Here is a 24,809-nt window from a genome sequence, read left to right as displayed (position 1 = left end):
AGGTCGTAGATATACTGTCTGTTTGTGGCCCTATTACCCCTATTTGAAACCGAGGGGGAGCACTACTCCAGGTTGAAGACAGAACGCGGCACTACTTCTCTGGCTCACTGAGACTAAGGAGCGCTCTGATCTGAGAGCCCAGTAACCAGAGGTGAGACCAAGTCACTGTTTTATAAGTCTCAAGTCTATGACCTCAAGGCCAAGTCAAGTCCCAAGTCAAATACAGGCAAGTCGAGTCTTGAGTTACTGGCCCATATGCCCAAGTCCAAGTCGTCTGCTTTGAGCTTACAGTAATTTCAAGTATTTAAACCAAAATACCAAATATAGCTTAGATTTTTGCTATTTATATGAATTTTAAACTAAATTAAACCTTTAAAAAATCATAGAATATTTATAAATGGGTCCGGTCAAGTGGTAACGGAGGGAAACGGGCAGATTTTTTACATTCAAATGTCTCTTATTCAGAAACTAGAGGGACTATTGTAATAAGTAGGCGGCAGTAGCTCAGTTGGTAGAGGTCTGAAGGTTGGCGGTTCGAATCCAGCTCTCGACATAAACATCACAGGTTGAGCGGTCAGATCCACTGACCCACAGGTTGGCTGGTGTGATTCCAGCTCCCACAGATGAATGCTGCCGTTGTGTCCTTGGGCAAGACACTTAACCCACCTTGCCCACAGTGTCTGCGTACACTGGTGTATGAATGTGTGTGTGAATGGGTGAGTGGTTCCTTGTTGTAAAGCGCTTTGAGTGCCTTGAAGGTGGAAAAGCGCTATAGAAAAATGTGACCATTTACCATTTAAGTAAAGTATCAGAATGTAGGAAAGAGTTACACTCCAACAGGGTCAAGTTAAACCTGTGATATTCTTTCAAGTTGTTGACAAAAAATTTAAAAACTCATGTCAGAATGAAATATGCAACACTTTTTGGGCAATAAATACAGTGATAACTCTTGGTTCTCACTTACATATCCTTAACAAACTGGTTTGAATATTTGATTCATATAGTTTTCTACCATTTGATACAAGATTAGGTTGAAAAACCTCTTACTTTTTGAGTAATGAGATTTTTTATTAAGAAAGGTCATGGTAACGGAGGGAAAAGTAACGGAGGGAAAATTGTGCAAACAAGTAGAAGGTGCATGATTTTGCATAATTTGTCAACTTTTTTCTTTCGAATGCTTTAATATTACTTCAAAATGAAAGGAAACTATTTCTATAAAATATGTCAGTCCTTCCAAGCAAATTTTTATCATTTTAAATACTTTTTTTTTTTTTAAATCATGTACCTTCATCAACAGTTCAAAGATGGAATAACACAAGATATGATGAAATACATCCATTTATTTACATGATTTGCAGGTCTTTGAAATTTGGGAAATAATTTTTGTTCCATGTTTCATACATGGTCTGTTTAAAACGTATGGAACTTTAGAACCAAAAATGGTACAGAAAAAAAGGTAAACAGTTTCATAAACTAGAGTACATATGTATCTGTTGAATACATTTTTATATCAGATGCATTAACTTGAGTTTTTGGCCTTGCTGTTTACTTCTGCTTGACCGGGCCCATATGAGTATCTAAGAGTTGTAGAAATGTACTTTTTTTGTTTTTAAATGTTTTGACAAGATCTTAGTGTGAATCATTACGGTTAGAATAAAAATAATTCAGATTTAAAAGTGCTTCTCAAGTCTTCTCAAGTCACAGGCCTCAAGTCCGAGTCAAGTCCCAAGTCAATGACCTTCAAGTCCAAGTCGAGTCCCAAATCTTAGTCCATTTTATCAAGTCAAGTCTCAAGTCTTAAAAACAGTGACTCAAGTCTGATTCGAATCCCAGCCACGACTTGCAAGACCCCACCTCTGCCAGTAACAAGTGCCCCATGCCAAGTCCACCACAGTATAGCCAATGACGGTGCTCCTTTGTTTTTTCTGCACTCTCATTCCACAATTTAACAAGGCTGGGTACTGGCACAATCGCAGCAGCAGTCAGCTTGCTTGCGCCTTTGACAAAAAATATTGTAGATTCGAGTCGGGCTTTCACAGTGTATTCAAAGAGCGTTGGTGTGGAGAGTGGCGCTCGGATCACTGAACAAACCACATTTTCCTTTTAGCAGCAACAGAAGTGACACTGGACACTGGAGAGGACTACAGCTCCCAGCATGCACACACACAACAGCACCCAGACCTGCTCAAAGGGATTTTCAACGGTCAGACATACCAATAAGTCTGGACAGCTCTCAAACAGAAAGAAGAAGACTCTGTTCTACCTTGTGTGTCATGTGGAGATACAGGAAGTGCTCCAAAGTGTTTTAAACTCTAGACTAGAATCATTTAGATAATTTTAGCTCTGGAGTTGATCGTCTCTACTGAACTGAAGGTAAAAGGAGCTAATCCTCTAGTGCAGGGGTGTCAAACTCATTTTGGTCCGGGGGCCGTATCCAACCTACTTTGATCTCAAAGGGGCCGGATCAGAAAACTCATGTCATATAAACCCCAAAAATAACAATAACTTTAAATATTTGTGCAGAGAAACACAAATCTATTCCAGAAATCTTTTTTAATTGATGAACTCTTTCTTTTACAAAATATTATAATATTATGAACAACCTGAAACTTTAAGAAAAATATAATGCAAACAGGAATAAGTCAATTTTTCTTGGAAAATCCTGCACTCAGCTCCACTTTTCTCATGTTGGACATTTTTCTGATGAGGGTGTCACGGTCAACAGTCAAAACGATCGTCCTTTAAGAGCGTTTGGAAAGAGACAAGTCTTCATTTGTGCTGCTCTGGTGGGAGGGGCCACGTACAGAGACACTGGAGACGCTGCTATGATAAACACCACAGAAAATTAACAATATTTTAATAGAAAATATAATTACAATATTTTAGTAGAAAGTCAGCTGAGGGCCAGATTAAAGGTCTTGGAGGGCCGGATCTGGCCCCCGGGCCTTATGTTTGACACCTGTGCTCTAGTGATTTACGGCATGATAGCTAAAAAAAAAAGTATTTTGAAACTGTGGAAATTAGATCCTCTACCACAATTTGAAGCCTGGCTCAGAGAAATGATGAGAGCGCTGCAGCTTGAAAGATTGAGGTATGAGGCGTCAGGTAACCCCTCAAAATTTTCAGAAGGTATGGAGACCCATTCTGGAGCATCTGAATGTGTAGTAGACCCCTGAAGAAGACGGTGGAAATGTTGTTATACGATGTAGTTGTAGACATTTGTACTCTGTGCTTTTTTGTATGTGTGTGTCCCATTGTGTGTTTGTTTGTTTGTTTGTTCTTCCACCATCACCAGTATCTCATTTTCTGGTCAAACGATTCCCTTCTCTGCATCTGTCACCAACCTGGGTGTCAAAATGGACTCACAACTCACCTTTGACACCCACATCAAACACCTCTGTAGGACGTCATTCTACCACCTCAGAAACATTGCAAAACTCCATCCAACTCTCTCCTTGGCAGATGCCAGAGAAGCTCGTCCACGCCTTTATCTCCTCCAGGCTGGACTACTGTAAACGCACTCCTCATCGGGATACCTGGCAGGAGCATCCAGAGACTGCAATACATCCAGAACTGCGCTGCCAGGATCCTGATGAGGGGGCTAAACCATTTGACCACATCACCCCCATCCTGAAATCCCTTCACTGGCTCCCGATCTAACACTCAGGATTGAGTACAAGGTCTCCCTCCTCACTCACCAATGCATCCAGGTCACTCCCCCAGTACCTTAAGGAACTCCTCACTCCCCAGACCCCCTAACGCTCCCTTCGCTCTGCAGCCACCAACACTCTCCAAACCCCCAGAACCAAACTTTTCACCATGGGAGATCGGGCCTTTCCTCTGCTGTCAAGGCTTTGGAATGCTTCCCCGAACCTGAGAGCCCCACAATCTATTTCTGTTTTTTAAACAAAATCTTAAAACATACCTTTTTACTAAAGCCTTTTGTTTAATTGTATTTTATTCTTGTTTATCTTATAAATTCCTGCACTGGTTTTAAACTTGATCCACTGTTTCTGATGTCACCTTTTTACTCATTGTTTTTACCTGTAGCACTTTGAGATTATTTTATGTAAATGCAATATAAATAAAATGTATTATTATTATTGTGTTTTACTTTTTTTTTACTTTTTAAAATTTGTGTATCTTAGATGTAATTATATTTAATTTAATTTAATTTTATGTATATTTATATGTATTTTTGTTGTTATTATTTGGCTATTTTATTTACATTATGTGTTTATGAATGTAAATTTAAACGTATTGATTCAATTTTGTTTATTTAATTTATTTAATTTTATAGGGGTGTAACGATATCCAAGTCTCCGAGAATGAAACAGCATTCAGTATGGAATGTGTCAAACATTTTCTTTATATAATAAATAAAAGCATATTCTTCAAACATGATCAGAAATAGTTCGTCAAGGTATGAGAAAATGAACAGTGCAAGCTAACAGTTAAATAATGAATTCTTAATGCAGATCTGAATCAAATGCACTAACATGTAGTGTCATTTTTCATAGAACAATGGAAGTTCAAGCTGCACAGAACTTTGAAATCCAAGCAAAATGAAAAAAGTACGTAGAAAGCCTCTTAACATACAAGCTGCACAATTGAACTACAGTTGAAAATGCGGACAGGACAGAATATATGAATAGAATTAGGTTGGAGATTCAGTTGAAAGCTGCAGAACTCTTTCTTTGCCTGAAAATTACGTCAGACATGAATGTCCTGAAACGTTTTGAATCTTGTGTTTTCATAATAAGCAAAACTGTTTGACCAATGCGTGTCTTTTTTCGCTGGAATGAATCTATAGTTTGGCTTCGCTGCTTTTCCCCTTGTCTTCTTCTTTCAGCGACCTCAAAAACGGACTTTCTTTTTGCGGCTAACTGCTCCTGGATTCTTGTCTGCCATTGCCAACAAACTTTTGCACTGCGAGGAAGATATAGGTCAAAAAAAGCCGCTAAGAACTGTTGCATTGGTGGAGTAAACAGCGTCTGTGCGTCTTGCGTCTGTGGACTGCGTGACAGGCGTACGTAAACCACGTACCGGCGGCGCGCAGGCAGGTCAGTTACGCTAGAAACGTAGGGAGTTGATTGATAGCCTTCAGCTACAGATAACGAGCCGTGTCGTTATCTATTGGCAAATGTTTATGGCCCCACCACGTCCAGAGTTGATGAAATTCTCTTTTTTCATCATAATTACAAGGCTACTGCACCTCTATAATGCTATCATTGACAACTTGAAACAAAAAAAACAAAAAAAAAATCCTCCATACAATTAAGGTATGGTTAAATGTTAGATGTATGCACGTTTCATAACTTTCAAAGCCTAGAGTGGAGTTTAACAACCACTAGCATGCTAATTAGGCACTTCCTGATTCTTGGACATGACAACAGCTGCTTATATACAATATGTCTGTACTGGGGCAAGACACATGATGCTCAGTTTTATGGAAAATATCGTATACGAGCAATATTTTGTGTTACAGTGATAGATCAAAGTCATGAAAACTGTTCAAGATGTCACTCCATGTTAAGTCACTCCCCCTTCAGAGCATGTTTTTGATGAGGTAACAACATTATCAAACCACTCCCTCTTTAAAATAATGAGACCAGTTCAAATGAATATCTAGTGTCAGTATTAGTTTTAGTATCGATTCGCATCTGAGTAGAGATTCGTTCAACCAAACTCCAGACCAGACTGTACGGGTGTGAAAGAGCCATAACACAAGCGTAAACGAGACGTGACTCACCAGAAGTTGACGAGGAAAGGGTGCTCCAGGTTCTGCATGATCTGCAGCTCCTTCAGGACGTTCCTCACCTCGTTCCTCTCCACACACTTGAGCTTGTTCATGTACTTCATGGCGTACATTTTCTTTGTGTCTTTCTTCTGGACTATGCATACCTGAGAAAAGTAAGAATACAAATGAACATATTACCGGGCAAAAGTTTGAGTTTTTCATTTATTTTTCTTCTTTATTTCCAGGATTATTTACATTGCAGATTCTCACTGAAGACATCAAAACTATGACTGAACACATATGGAAGGTAGTAAACAAAAAAATAAACTCAAAATAACTCAAAACTTGTTTTAGATAAAAATAAATCAATCAATCAAAATAGCCACCCTCTGCTTTGAATCCTGCTTTGCACTTTTGGTATTTCTTGACACTGACAAGGTGCACAAGTGAAAACCATTTCAGGACACTTCATCATGAAGCTCACTGAGAGAAGGCCAAGGGTTTGCTGGACTGTGGACAAAGCAAAGGGTGGATACACTGAGGATTTTAATATAAAATATCAAAAATTATTTAGATGAGTTATTTAACTTTTCTTCTATGCCACGGGTGTCAAACATATGGCCCGGGGGCCGAATCTGGCCCTCCAAGACCTTTAATCTGGCCCTCGGCTGATTTTCTACTAAAATATTTTAATTATATTTTGTATTAAAATATTGGTAATTTTCTGCGCCGCTTAGCATAGCAGCGTCTCCAGCGTCTCTGTACGTGGCCCCTCCCACCAGAGCAGCACAAATGAAGACTTGCCTCTTTCCAAACGCTCTTAAAGGACGATCGTTTTGACTGTTGACCGTGACACCCTCATCAGAAAAATGTTTTCCAAGAAAAATTGACTTATTCCTATTTGTATACAAGTTAATGTTAAAACATTGTGTTGAAATTATATTTTTTCTTAAAGTTTCAGTGTGTTCATAATATTATAATATTTTGTAAAAGAAAGAATTCATCAATTTAAAAAAAAAGATTTCTGTAATAGATTTGCGTTTTTCTGCGCAAATATTTGAACTTATTGTTATTTTTGAGTATATATGCCATGAGTTTTCCAATCCGGCCCCTTTGGGATCAAAGTAGGTTGGATACAGCCCCCGGACCAAAATGAGTCTGACACCCCTGATCTATGCTATATATTTCCATATGGAATTCTATTTCATTTGAATGTTTTGTGTCTGTATATAAAATGTAGAAAGTAGTACATGAAAAAGAAAAAAATAATAATAATGAGAGTGTACAAACTATACATATTAGAGATGTAACAATATCCAAATCTCTCTGTACGATATTATCACGATATACATCTCATGGTATATGGTGATATTTTGGAGAGATTGATGTAATTGGTGATAGGACACGTTTCTGCTTTTAAAATACCTTGACAAGATCTTGGTGTGAATTATTTCTGTAAAAGACATATTTCTTCGAGTTGTTTGCAGTGAACTGAATCATGGGATATGTAGTTCTCTATGTTTACACACTGTTGCTACTATAAAACCATGCATTTAAGCAAAGGAACTTGTAATTCGATATATTGTGACAGCCCACGATATTATTGTGAGATTTTTGACGATACGATATCACAATATGTCGGTTACTGTTTCATCCCTAATACATATTATTTTGGTATATATTTGCTATGATTTTTTACACTTATATTATTGTTTTGTGTGTGTGTGTGTGGTGTGTGTGTGTGTTAAAGGGCATATATTATGTTATAATGTTGTTTCCTCATCACAAACATACCTGGAGTTTTTTAGGTATATTTAGGCTGAGTTCTTCTCTCAATCAGACACTCTGTTCCACCTTGTGAGGTCATGTGATAATACAGGAAGTGCTCCACTGTGTTTAAGAACTCCATACACCTTCAATTGCCAATCTCTACTCGACTAAATGTAAAAGGCAGCTGTAACTTGAACACTACCTCCACATGACATCACAAGGTGGAGCAGAGCATTTTGAGCTTTGGAAATGTAGACAGACTAAAGAATAAAGACTAAAGCATTACTCAAACATGTGTGAATGAAACAAAACATAACTCGTGGCATGTTTTTGAAGAAGCAACAGCATGATCACATGACTTAAAGTTCACAAGAATCAATTTTGTATAATATTATAGAACCTTTAAAATTAAATCGAAAATTGGGTCAATATTGTGTAAAAAATATTGTTAAGCCAATCAACCAACAATAACAACTTTTATAAATGATCCTTATTCCTTGAACTTTCCAAACTCGACACCTGGAGTTCCTTTCACTTTGCATAGTTAGCAGCCCTTGATTGGCCCTTCTGATTAGCCGCATATTTAGACAGAACAGACGTATGAGATGTGCGCTTTAGCTCTTGATAGTGGCGCTCGGAGCGTGAATAAAGCGTGATTAGTGCGGTCCCAGGCTCCGATCCGTGCACAGCTGCTGGGGTTAATCAGTGCCTCTCTCTCCTCCCATACAGCAACATGTGGAGCTGAGTGATTAGGAAGCTTAAGAGAAGCACACTCCATGTGAGAGACAGGAAACATGTGACTGTGGACAGGACTAATGCACTGCTACACGGGAAATATGACTGTAAATACACTGGGGCTGTCAAAAGTATTGAAAAGCAGATATCAACCATTATTGAAACTAATATCAACAAGTGAAAGAGCTATTCATGTAATGTCATTTACTGGGTGTAAGTGTACGTTAATAAGTGTAATGTGTGTATAAAGGTATGTGTGTATGTATATATATATGTATGCATGTATATATATATATATATATATATATATATATATATACACACACACACACTACATGCATATACATACCAATACACATGAAATAAGTAAAGTTTTTTTTATACATGTATTATTTTGTTACCTATGTGTGCAAGTGGGCAGTGTGTGTGTGTGTAAACTAGGGGTGTGCAAAATTATTGAAATATTGATATATGGTATCGTTTAATGTGATGATACAGTATTGATATCATGGGCTGCAGTATCGATATATCGCCAAGATTATTTTTAGTTGTATTTTACTGAATTATTTTGTAACAGAGCTACAGTTTTGTTCTTTGTTCAGAGGAAGGAAACTCGTTTATGCGACACATTTGACATTTTCACTGTTTTGATGATTAAAATGTTCGTGTTTCATATGAACTTTGTACAAGAAGTGCTTTAACAAAGACTTTATTTAGTCTTTATTTTTATTGAAGCATATCAAATTGATTTGAAATATATTGTACTGAATCGTATCAAATCGTAAGCTCACTGTATCGATATGTATCGTATCCTGGCCTATGTATCGAGATAAGTATCGTATCATGGCCTATGTATTGAGGCACATATCGTATCGGGAACTTCTGAATGATACCCAGCCCTAGTGTTCACGCACATATGCATGTATTTTTTCGATCTTGTTCATGTGGAGCTCCGGGGGGGGTCACCATGAGTTTGGGATTGGGGATTTTATGCATTTATTTTTATTTATAAAGTATAAAGTAAATAAATTATCATTGTGGTATCGTTATTGGTATTGATTGTCGAGTCTATTCCATAGTATCGAAATCGAGTTTGAAATTTTGATATTGTGTCTAAAATATACCACAAGTGCAATTTGGACTATACTATCTTAGGTCTTTTTTTCATTTTTTTCTAACTTTATTATTAGTCTGTTTACATCTCCAAAGCTCAAAATGCTCTGTTCCACCTTGTGATGTCATGACGCAGTAGATTTCATGTCAGCAGCTACCTTTTCCCCTTTAGTTCAGTAGAGATTGGTAATTCTTTCATACGATTCTAATGAAGATGTATGGAGTTTAAAAACAGAGTGGAGCACCTTCTGTATTACCACATGACATAACAATGCAAGATTTGTGTGTAAATGAAACAAAACACAACTCCAGGTCTGTTTTTGATGAGGAAACATTATAACATGGATCAGAAAATAGCGTAATATGGATAATTTAAACTCTAATCCCTGTTTTGTGTTTTCATGTGTTTTATCTGGTCTAAACAATGCCTCTTATTTAATTCCCTACACTGTAAGAAACAAACTGTAGGCTACACATTTTCTGTAAATTACAACAGATCAAGTGACAAGCAGGAATAAAAATGCTAATGTAATGGAAGCTTGAATTAACCGTGAACACTACAGACGCCATTGTGAACTAAATCTGCATAGTTTGACAGAGAGCCATATGTTTAGTGACCTCTGGAAATGAAAAGAGATTACTGATGTGCTGTGTGTATAACATAAGCTGTATTTACAAAGGGCTCAGCGACTAGTGTTTCATCTTAACCACTATAATGCAAGCGACGATGCTATTTTTATTTGACATTAAAGGTTCTATATTATGCAAAACTGACTCATGTGAGCTTTAAAACATGTTAGAATGTTGTTCCCTCCTCGAAAACAGATCTGAAGCTGTGTTTTGTTTCGTTCACACATGTTTGAGTCACGTTTTATTATGAGTCTGTTTACATCTCCAGAGCTCAAAATGCTCTGTTCCAACTTGTGATGTCATGAAGCAGTAGTTTTCACATTAACAGCTATCTTTTACGCTTTGTATAGTAAAGATTGGCAATTCCAGGACTGAAATTATCCCAGTGATTCTAGATTCCCTTTTCATTTAGTCTGTTTTGCTACTAGATATTCAGAACAATTACAGTGGTAGAAGGAGTAAAGAGATTATGGAATAAACCTCATATTCTTGACTACTAGTAAATACATCAGACTTACTTTTCCGAAGCTTCCTTTCCCAATGGCCCGCAGGATCTGAAAGTGGTCGAAGTTGACTGAGGGAAAAAGGAAAATACAACATACAGTTAAGAGCTGATAACAGACAATCATAGAACAGGAACACAATGAAAAGAATGCATTTTTGATCTTTTAAAGAAGGCATATTGTGGTTGTGTCTGTTATATTGATATAACCTACAAATCATAATATAACTGTATTATAATATTCATCATAATGTTGTAATATTAATCTAATATGACTTGATAAAAAAGACAAAACGAAAAGTCCATGTTAGAAAACGGTGGTTCTCAGTCCTCCTATGGATAACTGCTAAGGACGGGACGAGATGCAATTTCCACAATACGAGACGAGACACGAGATTGGAACTAAGGATTGGAACTTCGCTTTTTTTAGGTGTGGTGATGATAAAATCAGAGAGATGTATATCATAAGATCCTGTACTGTATAGTGTGAATTCTGTCTGTGTGTTGTGTGAATGTTGTCTTTGTGTTGTGTTTGTCTTTGGTTTAGTTTTTTTCTTTCTTTTCTGTAAACGCTATTTTTTGTTCATGTATTTAGAACCCCCTCACACAATAAATGCTGCATCTCAAGGGGCTTCCCTTATAAATAAATAAATAAATAATAATAAATGAATTGTACAATCAAGTTCCCAATTTTGGCCTCACCAAAAATCTAATTTTTCTCATATGTGCATGATCGTGTGGCAATTTTGTCTCATGAGATCTTGTGGCACGAGATCTTGTCCATCCTTAATAGCAGATACTTTTTTTATTTGTAAAAAAAATGACGCAGTGCTCCTGAATCCTACGTGTATTACCAAGAAAACAAAATTAGAGAACACAGTAAGTACAGAGCAGTTGGTGTGTACCGGTTAGGGATGGGCATGATTAATCGATTAATCGATAATTGATCATTAAGAATTTCATCGATTACGTTAATTTTAATCGACAAACCAAATGTAGGTTGCTGTGCGTAGCGTGACCACACAGGGGTCCGTACATGTGTCTCTGCACTCAGAAGGAGCGAGACACAAACAGTGGGTCAGTCTGCAACGTACCGAAGCACAAATGCGTATTTAACGATGATTTGTACAAGAAATTCCACGCTTTCTGTTGTGTTCAGGACAAGTGTGTGAGTCCATGTGCACAGTGTACAAAGTAGGAACATATGTTTCGGTGTCCAGTGGGAAAAAAGTTTGACCAGGTGAGAGTCGCTCAATGTGTCGATGACGAGTCCCCACCTTCCTCCCCCCGTACGGTGTCCTGGTTTTGACAAATGCAAATATGGTCACACTAACCTGTATTCCACTGAGTCATGTCTTTTAATCCAACAGAAATTAACCACATCAGCGCAGAAGAGCTGTAGTTTTATCTTCGCTGAGTTTATGCAAATTAGCGATGCGGTTTTAAGTTTTGTTTCTGTGAGTTTTGTTTCAGCGCAAAACTGAATTAAACACATTATAATGTCAAACGGGCTGATGTGGCTTTAGAGTCGTTACGGTTTATATGTCGTAAAGTTGAATTTATTTACGCAGATTAGTAGTGCAGATAGTAATAATAATGCTGATCATTTTTTAATATAAAAACGTTAATGATTAATCGATAATCGATCGTTAATTCTTCCGACGATCGATTAAGAAAATTTCATCGAATGCCCATCCCTAGTACCGGTGGCGGTTAATTTTGTTATATTTATGAAGGACCACTTTACCTTGTTAAATAAATAAGCATCTGTCATGGTTATTTTATTATTTGATCGATTGATAGCAATTTATGTTAATACTGTTCTTAAGCATTTTATTACCCAAAAACATTGCTCGTTTTAATAATCCATAACTTATTACATTAGCTCTGCACCAGTCACACGGAGGCTTTTCCATGATATATATGCACTTGAATAACATCTAAGACCTGTCCCCAAACATACATTATGTCAAAGTGCTTTTCAGCGGTGCACTTAACCCCTGAACTTTGACCCAGGCTTCCTCCATTTGCTTTTACCACAAATGCTAACAATGCAAATGTCAGCGTATGGATTGCCAGTGTACGCCTTTATTCTGGAGGCTCCAAGCTTTAAAATTAATTATGACATGCTCAGATTGGCCAAATTGGATGAATAATGTTGATAAAAAATATGCATGTAGGTGATGGCTGCTTTGGGCTAGAGATCTGATCAAATATAGAATGTACGCATTGGTAAATAAACTTATCAAGTGAATACTAGGATTATAAAGACTTCAAAATCAACATTCAGTAAACAGTTGAATCAATCAGGCCCTATCCTAGTGCTGCAATTGTTTGTATGAAATAACTAAACTAGAAATGGACCAATATGGGTTTTTTCATGGCCGATGTTGATACTGATTGTTTAGAATCCAGAGCAACTGATGGCCAACAAGCTCTGCCGATATGTAGAGCGGATTTTGTTAATTTTCCCCCTACTTATATAAATATTCTATACGTTTTACAACTATGTATTAGGGATGTAACAATAAGCCAAATATCGTGATATCGTATCTTCAAAGTTCTCACAATAATATCGTGGACCATCACAATATCGAATCACAAGTCTCTTTGCTTAAATGAAGAGTTATGGTGCAGCAATAGTTTAAAAAAAAGACAGAGGGAACTACATAGACCATGATCCTTTGCTCCATTTCAGTGTTGACTACAAGAAGAAATAACAGTTCTAAGCACTTTTAAGTCTTAGTTCTTTGGAACCTCCATAAAATATCGCAATAAATATCGTACCGTGAGATGTATATCCTGAAAATATCGTACCGAGAGATTTGAATATCATCTCCCCCCCATATCGTGAGCTTTCCCACAATATCACATTAAATATCAATATTGTACTGTGAGGTTCGTACTGTGATCACATCGTATCATTAGACTTGGATATCATTACACCCCTACTCTGTATAATTAAACTAAAATAAAGAAAAAAAATAAATCTCAATAGAGAAAATATTTTTTTAGACCTCCATAACCCAGTTTTTACCACTAACAAATAATGGCTCATTGTAATCTCATTTTGTGAATGTCATCATTACACTACAGTGTTAAAGTAAATCTTTATACAGCGAGTGGTGAGTCCAAACCAAAATGTCAGACAAAGCAGATACACACAAAAGTGTTCATATCAGCCTGATATAAATCTCTACACTAAACACAAGTAGTTTATTACTTTGTGCACTGACATGAAGTCTGCTTAAAATGTATGAACTTTAAAAACATTGAGAAAAAACCCGCACACCGTCTTACTTGCAAAATGTGAGATTTATTAGGACAAAGGACATTCTGTATGTCCTAATAAATCTCACATTTAAGATGGTGTGCAGGATTTTTCAATGTTCTTGGGCTCCCTCTCCACCAACGCACCCGTCTCAATTAACTGATGTGCGAAGTTTTCATTTTTTATATCGTGAACTTTAAGAACGCAAATGAGCTTTCTGAAATATGAAGAACTGACACATACCAGTTGCTTTTTGGTCAATAAACATTATTATTGAAATATTCACAAATGCACACTTTGCAATTTACAATACCAGTCAAAAGTTGGACACTTTTTCATTATGCTTCTACTTTATTTCCATGATTATTTGCATTGTAGATTCTCACTGAAGACTCAAATTTATGAATAAACATGTGGAATACTGTGAACTAACTCAACTCAAAATAACTTGGCTTGTTTTAGGCTATGTTTACACTGAAACGTATCACCGTATCACAGTATCATAAACGATCTGCATCCAGACACGTCGTTTCTGTGTCTGCAAGTCTTCCCTATCCACACAGCTTTGAGCATATAAAACTTAAAACCACATGGCTAATTTGCATAAACTAAGCGCGCAAAAAACTGCTCGCTATTGTGCTCTGATGCGGTTCAGCTTCTGTCGAACTAAAGGACACGAATCAGTGGAATATGAGTGTTCTTTCTGTGACAGAGGGGTGTTCTGCTGATGGTGAGTCTGTTCTGTACTTCTATCGCGTTGGAGATGGTTCATGTTAAACTTTTCAGAGATTATACATCTGCAGGTCGTACACACAGAGCGTAGAGCGTATAAATGAATGGACATATATTCTAGCCTTTTAGCGTTTTGGCGGTGAATTACTTTGCGGCGCACAGACCTACATCACCGTATCAGTGTTTTCAGGCGTCCACACAGTGCTGGATCAGATCTGTATTCAGATGAATTCGTGGGAGCTGGTGGGACCAGATTGTTCCGTCTCTGGAACCGTTTTCAATCGGATTAGTGTGAATGGAAACTGCATCCACAACAAATGTGTACTAGTATGGACGGGGTCTTAGATTAAATTTTTTTTTTAAATAGCCACCCAAAAATAAGTCAGGGGTTTACAGCAGTGTCAACAATGCAAAGGGTGGATTCTATGAGGATTTAAATATAATATATAAAAAATATATTTTGGTGAGATATTTCACTTTTTTCTTTATGACATAATTCTGTATATCTTGCATCATATATTTGATGTCTTCTCTATGTATAGAAAATGTAGAAAGCACTAAACACAAAGAAAAAGAAAGTATGTCCACATTTTTGGCTGGTAGTAGGGATGGGCATTCGATGAAAATTTCTTAATCGATCGTCGGAAGAATTAACGATCGATTATCGATTAATCATTAACATTTTTATATTAAAATGATCATCATTATTATTACTATCTGCACTACTAATCTGCATAAATCAATTCAACTTTACGACATATAAACCGTAACGACTCTAGAGCCACATCAGCCCGTTTGACATTATAATGTGTTTAATTCAGTTTTGTTCAACTCTCACAGAAACAAAACTTAAAACCGCATCGCTAATTTGCATAAACTAAGCGAAGATAAAACTACAGCTCTTGTGCACTGATGTGGTTCAATTTCTGTTGGATTAAAAGACATGACTCAGTGGAATACAGGTTAGTGTGACCAGATTTACGTTTGTCAAAACCAGGACACCGTACGGGGGAGGGAGGTGGGGACTCGTCATCGACATTGAGCGACTCTCACCTGGTAAAACTTTTTCCCACTGGACACCGAAACACATGTGCTGCTTTATACACTGTGCACATGGACTCACACTTGTCCCGAACGCAACGGAAAGCGTGGAATTTCTTGTAAAAATACGCATTTGTGCTTCGGTACGTTGCAGACTGACCCACTGTTTGTGTCTCGCTCCTTCTGAGTGCAGAGACACATGTACAGACCCCTGTTTGATCACACTATGCACAACAACCTACATTCGGGTTTGTCGATTAAAATTTAATGTAATCGATGAAATTCTTAATGATCAATTATCGATTAATCGATTAATCATGCCCATCCCTAGCTGGTAGTGTATAGAATATAGATAAAAATGTAGTTAAATATTCAAAACAGTTCATTTTTACAGTGTAATTTAGGTCTCTTTTTTCAGTGAAGAGGAGATGTTTGGAGGAGGAAGAGGTCTATTTCCACAGCCTATTACCAGAGCATTTCTTTGTGATGAACGGCCTCAGATAAACACTTGGTCGGGGTTCACTGTGAGGTTGAGCCACAGTTAAAGCTGCGCTCAGAGAGGTACTATAGGCACAAAGGCAATCGTCATCAGTCAAACCACACACACTTACATTACATTACATTACAGGTCTGAGAATGGACCGCACCTTTGACTTAGATCTGCCACATGTTTCAATCTCTGCCACCATTTCATTTGTGAGAAACCTGAAAACTACCTCCAGGATTATAGATTTTAGCATGATTAAAACATATACAGTACTTACAAATACCCATAGTGATGCTACATTTCGATGATACAGTATTGTTATTGTGGGCTGCTGTATCATTATCTTTGTACTGAGTAGTTTTTTGTTTGTTCAGAGAAAGGAAACTGCAAATCTGACATATTCATTGCTTCAACCCTTCTAGACCTAAAGGCAATTTTAGTACATTTGTCCTCACCTCACCCCACCTTTTTTCTTAATTTTGCTATTACAACTCCTCCTTTTACCCCCTAATGAAGTGTTATACATCCTTTTTTTCCTGTTATTTCACAATCTGTTGTGTAGTTGTATCATATGGCTGGAATAAAAGCTACAGGGCCAAAAATACACACTTTCATACAAAACACACAGTAAAAATGTGTAAACAACTTTTAGGACATAAAAAATGCTTAATTTAGGGATTTAACTACAAAAGTGCAAAATATCAAGTCTGTAAATGAACTCAAAATATCCTTATTGCCTCAAAACAAAACAAAAAGTGCAATGGCCCCATGACTTTCCTGGTGTCAGTCATGGAAACAGCTGGTGTCAGGTCCAGGGGACAGAGCCACATCACTTCCTGAATTTCCATGGTGTGTAATACATTTGTAAATTTTGAGTGAAATAAACTTTTCAAATAAAAATAGCAAGGGATGCACAATTACGTAGACAAAATGGATGGAGCGCCTGCGTTTTGGCAGAAAGCAAAGTTCCTATTGGACACTTGTTTCCCCTAGGGTTAGGGTTAGGGTTAGCAGCTTGCATGTGAAGTAGGATAATACCGGAAATATGCCCGGAAAGCTGAAACTGTCGGCTTTTCAAGGGGGAAAAAAAGGAAGTTTCCATCTTTTTTGATTGGAAAGTTATGTGTGGTTATGTAAAACATGTCTGGAAGGGTTAATGGTTACAATTGGTTTATTCCATACTGGCTTTGTACAGGCAGGGGTTTAACATATAAATACTGTTGTCAAAATGTATTTGGTTCTTAAAAATAGTGATATATTGTAGAATATCATATGCAATATATTGATTATCACATCATGATCACTGTATTGTGATAATATTCGTATCGTGGGTCATGTATCGAGTATCATGTCGAATCATGAGGGACACTGCGATTCCCAGAACTACAAATAAAAGAAACTGTATTGTATCTATTTTATTAAAGAGGGGGTATAAGGCAAAATTGATTGTTGAGTTTTCTACCATGTTATAATTAGGGGTGTAACAGTACACAAAAAATGTGAGATTCCGTGAGGACTAGAGCGCGACGACCATAGTTTTGCAAAGATTCACGTGGTTCGGAGGGACGTAGTCAACACTGCCACCCCAATCATGGAGTCCCCTCATGAATATTAGTACGTATATTAATATTAATAGAATATGAATAAGACCTGAGCCTTCCATGTAGCTGCACATGTCGCGGCAGAAAGTAAACACCCACAAATTGCTTGAACTCACGCGTACATTGCCCTGCACCGAACCATATGTCCCATAACAAAACGGTTCAGCACAAAATCGATCTACCGTTACACCTCTAGTTATAATGTTGTTCCTTCATCGAAAACATGCCTGAAGAGGTTTTAGAGTCATCCATGCTTGTTTCAGTATTTTAGCATACTTATCTTATTTACTTATACTTATACTACTTATTTATCTCTCCCGGCCCTTTTCTGGTGTCCGTCCCACCATCCCGCCTCAAAATCAGGGGAGGCCGCGCTTTCTCTGTTGTTGGCCCCAAGCTTTGGAATGCCCTCCCTCTTCACCTGAGATCTTGCTCCTCCCTACCTCACTTTAAAACCCTCCTAAAAACAAATTTTTTCAAGATGGCATTTAACAGCCCATGAGCTCTACTTTAAACTATTACTATTATTATAAGTAACTCATTTATGTCATATTTTATATATTTTATATTTTTGTGTTAATGTTTCATTATTTTGTGTTTCATGCTGTAAAACACTTTGGTGCACATTCTTATGGTTGTTTTAAATGTGCTATATAAATAAAATGACTTGACTTGACTTTTCAAACCCTCCTTACGGTTTGCTGTAAAATTCCGTACAAGGCTCCGCCCACAAGTTTACATCACCCATCCTCCCACATGACAATTCTGCATAAATATACTAAAACATGATACAAAACACAACAACTTTGACAAACCTGATGTGATGTGCAGTAGTTTCATTAGCGGGATGCAACGTTGATTGTTTTCTGGTAGTGCTCTGACGAAGGGGTGATTTAACGTAACTTAATGAGTTGTTTTGGGTGAATATAGCATTTTCAAAACAAAAAAAGGTAACTGGTGATCTAAATATGTAATGTGTTAGTAGTTAATACTCTATAGATGTGAAATATACCTCCTCTTTAATTAAAAAAATACAGTTCTACAAAGTGAAAGATCAGAAACAAAGAGCTTGTAATATTTAGTTAAAAAATATAAAATGATACAAAACAAGTCATAGACGTAATATAAAGATTACTCAGTCACTTCATGTGGCCTAATATTACTACTTTTTTTAATACAAACCACAAACATACAAACCAAACAAAATTATTACACAAATCTGGCCTATTTAAAATGAATTTCCAGTCCAATGTAACTGTATTTATGCAAACAGTCTGGGGGAAAACAGGCCAGTTTCTCTGCATCTTTAAAATCTCCCTGGAGACCTGCTATAAACCCATCGTCTCTTTGTCTTCCTCGGCTCCGGGCCCTATCACTCACATTAATCTCCGTAATGTCCGGATGGATGCTGCTGTTTGTGTAACGGCTGCCATGGCGACCAGAGACATGGTTCTCTCTGTCTCCGGTTCCTACGGCGATGGAGCACCTGATGCCTCGACGCTTGATACAACATGAAAACACAAACACTAAAGCTGACTTCCCATCTCTGGAAATCTCCACCTGATGCCCTGGGAGCCTATTGGTGTGTTCATCCATGACCTTTAATAGATGATCTGTAATATCTTTTTTTTTTTTTCCAGATATGATGTTTTACATTACAGAAAGATAACCGGATAGTAGCCTGTAGGCAGGAAAAAAGCAGGGTATATAAAACTAGAACGATATGGTAAAAATAACTTTTGATTCAATTGTATTTTTTATTACTTAAATATTAGGCTATTTTCTGATCTTTTGTATATTATCATGCTGTTTCCTCATCACAAACATACCTAGATGTTTAGCACACAAAATCCTGCATATAGGCGAGTTTCAGCTGACGTCATTGTTATTAAAAGCCCGCGTTGCATGCTGGGAAATATTTTGGTCGGAGGCAAGAAACACGATAGGGGTCGAACACAGTGCGTAACCTCGTGTATTTATCCCCGATAATGGTAAATTCCTGCTGCATTATCGGATGCACAAATAGAAGCACGGAAGAAGGAAAATGTCTTTTTCGTATTCTGAGTGAAAAGAACCGCTAACGGTGAATTAAATGGCTTTCAAACATTCGCAGAGCAAATGTAGAAGATCCTAGCAAACCGTGGACTCCAACAAGTTCAACAACGCATCGACTCTTGGAGGTTTTCAACTTTTCTGCTGTGAATGGCCCAGGAGTTTCCACCAAGTCATTGTGGATATCGCCGAAGTGAATATTTGTCCAGATAGTTGGAGATTCAGACCAGAAATATGGTTTGGTCCAGGCTTTGTCGGGGTTGAAAAGGGTGATTTGGCTCCATCGATGCTTATGACCAATTTCTGGTCAAATGGTCTTGGGTCCTCTGCCGTTAGAGTGGATAAATAACTGAGATCAATACCCTTTACGTGCTTTCTCACTCCGTCCGTCATGTTAAATTAGTGTTTATTGCCGCTGATCAAAATAATTCCCAGCATGCAACACACGCGCTTTTGTCAAAAATGAAACTCGCCTATATAAGCTGAGTTCATCTCTCCAATATTAACCACTTTGTGATGTTATTTACACATTTTGGATATAGGACCTCATTTCTTAGTGAGCCAGAGTGTTGGAGACGTGTGGAGACACTTTTTAGAATATTCCATCCAGTCCTTGCCAACCCATGCTCCCACAAGGACATTTTTCATGAATATAATAAAGCAGGATATTAAACAATACACTATAGTTTTGATCTAAATATGTGTTAACAATTAAAGGGACGGTAAAGAATTTTGGACATAGGGCCTCATTCCTATTGAGCCAGAGTGTTGGAGACGTGTGGAGACACTTTTTAAAATATTCCATCCAGTCCTTGTATTGGCAGAGGTCACTGGTGCTAGGCTAGTGCATGTCAATGGCCATAGTTATCCTGTCACTAAAAAACAGTTTTACCCACTCCACAAAACACCCAAAGCAAATCTATTATTACACCAGACTGTCCATATGAATGTCTGTGTCGATAGAATAATTTTAGAAGTAAAACCAGCCTTGCATTTGAAGGATTTATGTCTCAGCAGCAGCAGCAGCGCGTTGTACTTCCTGATAGAAAGCTCAGCAGTGGTGGACTGATATATGAGAAAATAGTCCCTCAGCATGTGAAGATTCATGTGATGCAAGGTTAGTTTTACTTCAAACAATATTCTATCAACACATTTACATTGACAGTCTGGTGTAATAATAGATTTGTTTTGGGTGTTTTGTGGAGTGGGTTAGACTGTTTTTAGTGGCAGGATAACTATGGCCATTGACATGCACTAGCCTAGCACCAGTGACCTCTGCAAATACAAGGACTGGATGGAATATTTCAAAAAGTGTCTCCACACATCTCCAACACTCTGGCTCACTAGGAAATTAAGTCTTACATCCAAAATCTCAAACTATCCCTTTAATGCAGGAAGTGCTTCACTGTGTTTTTAAACTACATACACCACTAGAAACATTTGGATGATTTCAGCCCTGGAATGGCCACTCTCTACTGAACTAAAGGTAAAATATAGTTGTTAACTTGAAAACTACCACTGCATGACATCACAGGGTGGAACAGAGCATTTTGAGCTTTGGAGATGCAGACTAATAATAAAGGATTATTCAAATTCTGTCTAATAAAGGATCTTTAAAAAAATGCTTTTCTGACCAAGGATCTGGCCAAAGTAAAAAAAGTAACTTTCAGTGTCTCTTAATGTTTAATTCGAACTAAATTTAGGGTTAGAATTACTTTCTTCAGTCTGAGATACATTTCCAGTTGGTTTAGGACAAGGATGTCAGAAATATGACTTAATGACCCCAGTACAGAAGAGATATCAAGGAATACGTGATGCCTGTTGGAGATGAGGTAATGATGGTGCAAATCATTTCCATATTTTGGGGGGGAATGTGGGGGTCATCCAAGAATACTGGTCAGAGATTCATCAACATCTGCCAAATTGTTTTTCATTTGTTTTCCCCCTCTCATTTGAAGCCTTGTGTCTTGGTAACCTCGTACTAGACGCTTTAACAACACAAACAAGAGACTACTTTATATTCTGTTGGCTGCAAGTAAAAAGGCAATAACAAGGAAGCAGCTTAAACCTGAGCGATCAACAATCGAGAACTGGACTGATATTGTGCAAGAGAGCAACACAATGGAAAAGGTTACATTTTTATTGAAAGTGCAGCTGGACTTATTTTATAAGATGTGGTCTAAATGGACAGAGGATGTAAAGCCAGTGAGATCAGACTTCATATAAAACTACTTCATATTTGCAATGTTTTGTTCATTTGAGAAAGAGGTTCCCTGGCTCCCCAACCTGTTCTGAGTTTGTATATGGGTCCAGTCAAGCAGTAATGGAGGGAAACAGGGGCAGATTTTTTACATTCAAATGTCTCTTATTCAGAAACTAGAGGGAACTATTGAAATAAGTAAAGTATCAGAATGTAGGAAAGAGTTACACTCCAACAGGGTAAAGTTAAACCTGTGATATTCTTTCAAGTTTTTGACAAAAAATTTAAAAACTCATGTCGGTAACGGAGGGAATGAAATATGCAGCACTTTTTGGGCAATAAATACAAACAGTGATAACTCTTGGTTCTCACTTACATATCCTTAACAAACTGGTTTGAATATTTGCTTCATATAGTTTTCTACCATATGGTACAAGATTAGGTTGAAAAACCTCTTACTTTTTGAGTAATGAGATTTTTTATTAAGAAAGGTCATGGTAACGGAGAGAGAAAAGTAACAGAGGGAAAATTGTTCAAGCAAGTAGAAGGTGCAGGATTTTACATCATTTGTCGCTTTTTTCTTCTGAATACTTTAATATTACTTCAAAATGAAAGGAAACTATTTCTATAAAATATGTCAGTCCTTCCAACATAATTTATATCATTTTAAATACATTTTATTTGAAAAATCATGTACCTTCATCAACAGTTCTAAGATGGAATAACACAAGATATGATGAAATACATCCATTTATTTACATGATTTGCAGGTCTTTGAAATTTGGGAAATAATTTTTGTTCCATGTTTCATACATGGTCTGTTTAAAACGTATGGAACTTTAGAACCAAAAATGGTACAGAAAAAAGGTAAACAGTTTCATAAACTAGAGTACATATGTATCTGTTCAATACATTTTTATATCAGATGCATTAACTTGAATTTTTGGCCTTGCTGTTTACTTCTGCTTGACCGGGCCCATATGTAAAAAAAAAAAAAAAAAAAAAAAAAAGCAAAAGTAGGAATGAGTGATTTCATTCTACACATTGCAATGTGAACATGACTACATGACTACCCTCACTGTATAGGTTTAAACCCAATATAGTGAACTCATATTACTGTATTACCATGTTAGTAAGTAAGTAAATAAGCTTTATAGAGATTTTCATAGATTAAAAAAAAAGCACAAAATGCTTTACAAAGAGCAGGTTTTAGTCAAAGAGGCTATTAAAGGTCTTATATTATGCAAAATTAACTCTCGTGATCTTGAAGCCACATTAGAATGTCCTCAAAAACATACCAGGAATTGTGTTTTATTTCATTCACACATATTTTAGTAAACCTATATTATTATTCTGCATCTCCAAAGCTCAAAATGTTCTGCCCCACCTTGTAATGTCACTAAACAATAATTTTTATATTAACAGCTACCTTTTGCCTTTTGTTCATACAGACTGGCAAGTTGCGGGGCTGAGGGCTTGTTTACACGTGAATGTTGGCGGGTAAAAACGTCAAAATAGTTTCATTTAGACAGTGACAGCGTTTTTGTGGCTTAAAAACGCAAAAATCCAAAATCACCGTCTAGAGTGGAAAAGTTGAATACACTCCACCGTAGCATTTCCGTCTACACTGCCCAAGACGCAAAACTCTGGTCAGATCTGCTCATGTCACGTACGCGTTTACGTCACATACATACAGTACACAGAAACAAACATGTCGGACGGCATGCATACCCAATCGAATTCCACACACTTTTGCGTCACCGTATGCGCATCTTCTGACTGTCATCATATAAACGTCGCCCTAATATGATCCAAAGAAACTACAAATACAATACAGAACGTTATCAAGCTGAAGAAACTATGAACTTCCCGCCCTCATTTCTCGAAATCACAGCTATCAAAGCATCATCTCAGAGCCCCCATCAAAGCTTCACACAGGACCACCATAGATACATTAAAGCGGGCTCCTCCATCACGCCGCGCTCACATGGCACACACGAGGTTGAGGGTTATGGAGGATATATTGGATCTGACAGTTAATGTTATGGTCTGGTAGTCACATATCTCACTTCCTCTCCTCGCACCGTCTGTATCAGTGCATTTACTCAGCCTACTTCCACCATATATATCCACAGAAGAGCAAGACATATGGTACAATACTGCCGGGTTTCCAGTGACATCACAACATCCTCTAAGTAGGTTATGGTGACAGGACAGAATAATTAAAGGTCCTATAATCCGTGTATCATTCGTTCATTCGTTTTTCAATATAAAACCAAAAATAAGAAAACGAAAAAACAACAGTTTTCTTCGTTATTTGTCTCCAAAACCAAAATGAAAAAACGGATAACGATTCGTTTTTTCAGTTTTCGATTTTGTGTTTAAATGAAGAATGGAAAAAACGGATAACGGCCGTTTCCCGTTTACGTGACTTCCGTGACTGCGATGCCGAACTTTTGCACCGCGTACGGACTGAACCAGGACTGATCCAGGTCCGAGACCAGACCGGGACCAGACCGGGACCAGACCGGGACCAGAGCGGGACTGAGACCGGGACCAGACCGGGACCAGAGCGGGACTGAGTCTCAGTAGCGCTCTGGTCCCGGTCTGGTCCATCTGAACCAAAAGCTCTTAGTTCGGTTCGTTTTCGTTGGGGTGAAAGCATCAGTCGGAGGCTTTGCACCACCTCGGAATCAGCCGCGGTTCTTGAAGCGCGGAGGACCAGAGCAGCTCTGTCCCCGGTCTCTCAGTCCCGGTCTGGTCCCTGGTCTCAGTCCCGGTCTGGTCCTGGTCTGTCCTGGTCTCAGTCCCACTCTGGTCTCGGTCTGGTCTCGGACCTGGATCAGTCCCGGTTCAGTCCGTATGCGGTGCAAAAGTCCGGCATCGCAGTCACGGAAGTCACGTAAACGGGAAACGGCCGTTATCCGTTTTTTCC

General features: G+C 37.7%; 1 protein-coding gene across 1 annotated transcript in view; it reads right to left on the bottom strand.

Moving 5' to 3' along the window:
* The window catches only part of stk32a (serine/threonine kinase 32A), a 209,080-nt gene extending 203,194 nt beyond the window's left edge, over positions 1-5,886 (bottom strand). Inside the window, exon 1 of the mRNA XM_055149060.1 lies at positions 5,753-5,886. Within this exon, the coding sequence (XP_055005035.1) occupies positions 5,753-5,871 (119 nt within the window). The 5' untranslated portion in view covers positions 5,872-5,886. The remainder of the gene's footprint in view (positions 1-5,752) is intronic.
* Positions 5,887-24,809: the final 18,923 nt, after the last annotated feature.

Source organism: Boleophthalmus pectinirostris, unplaced genomic scaffold (assembly GCF_026225935.1).
Source record: "Boleophthalmus pectinirostris isolate CB_2022bp ecotype Guang Dong unplaced genomic scaffold, ASM2622593v1 HiC_scaffold_12, whole genome shotgun sequence".
NCBI classification, from domain to species: Eukaryota; Metazoa; Chordata; class Actinopteri; order Gobiiformes; family Gobiidae; genus Boleophthalmus; species Boleophthalmus pectinirostris.
The sequence above is the reverse complement of the archived record's forward strand: the minus strand, read 5'-3'. Positions and strand labels throughout refer to the sequence as shown.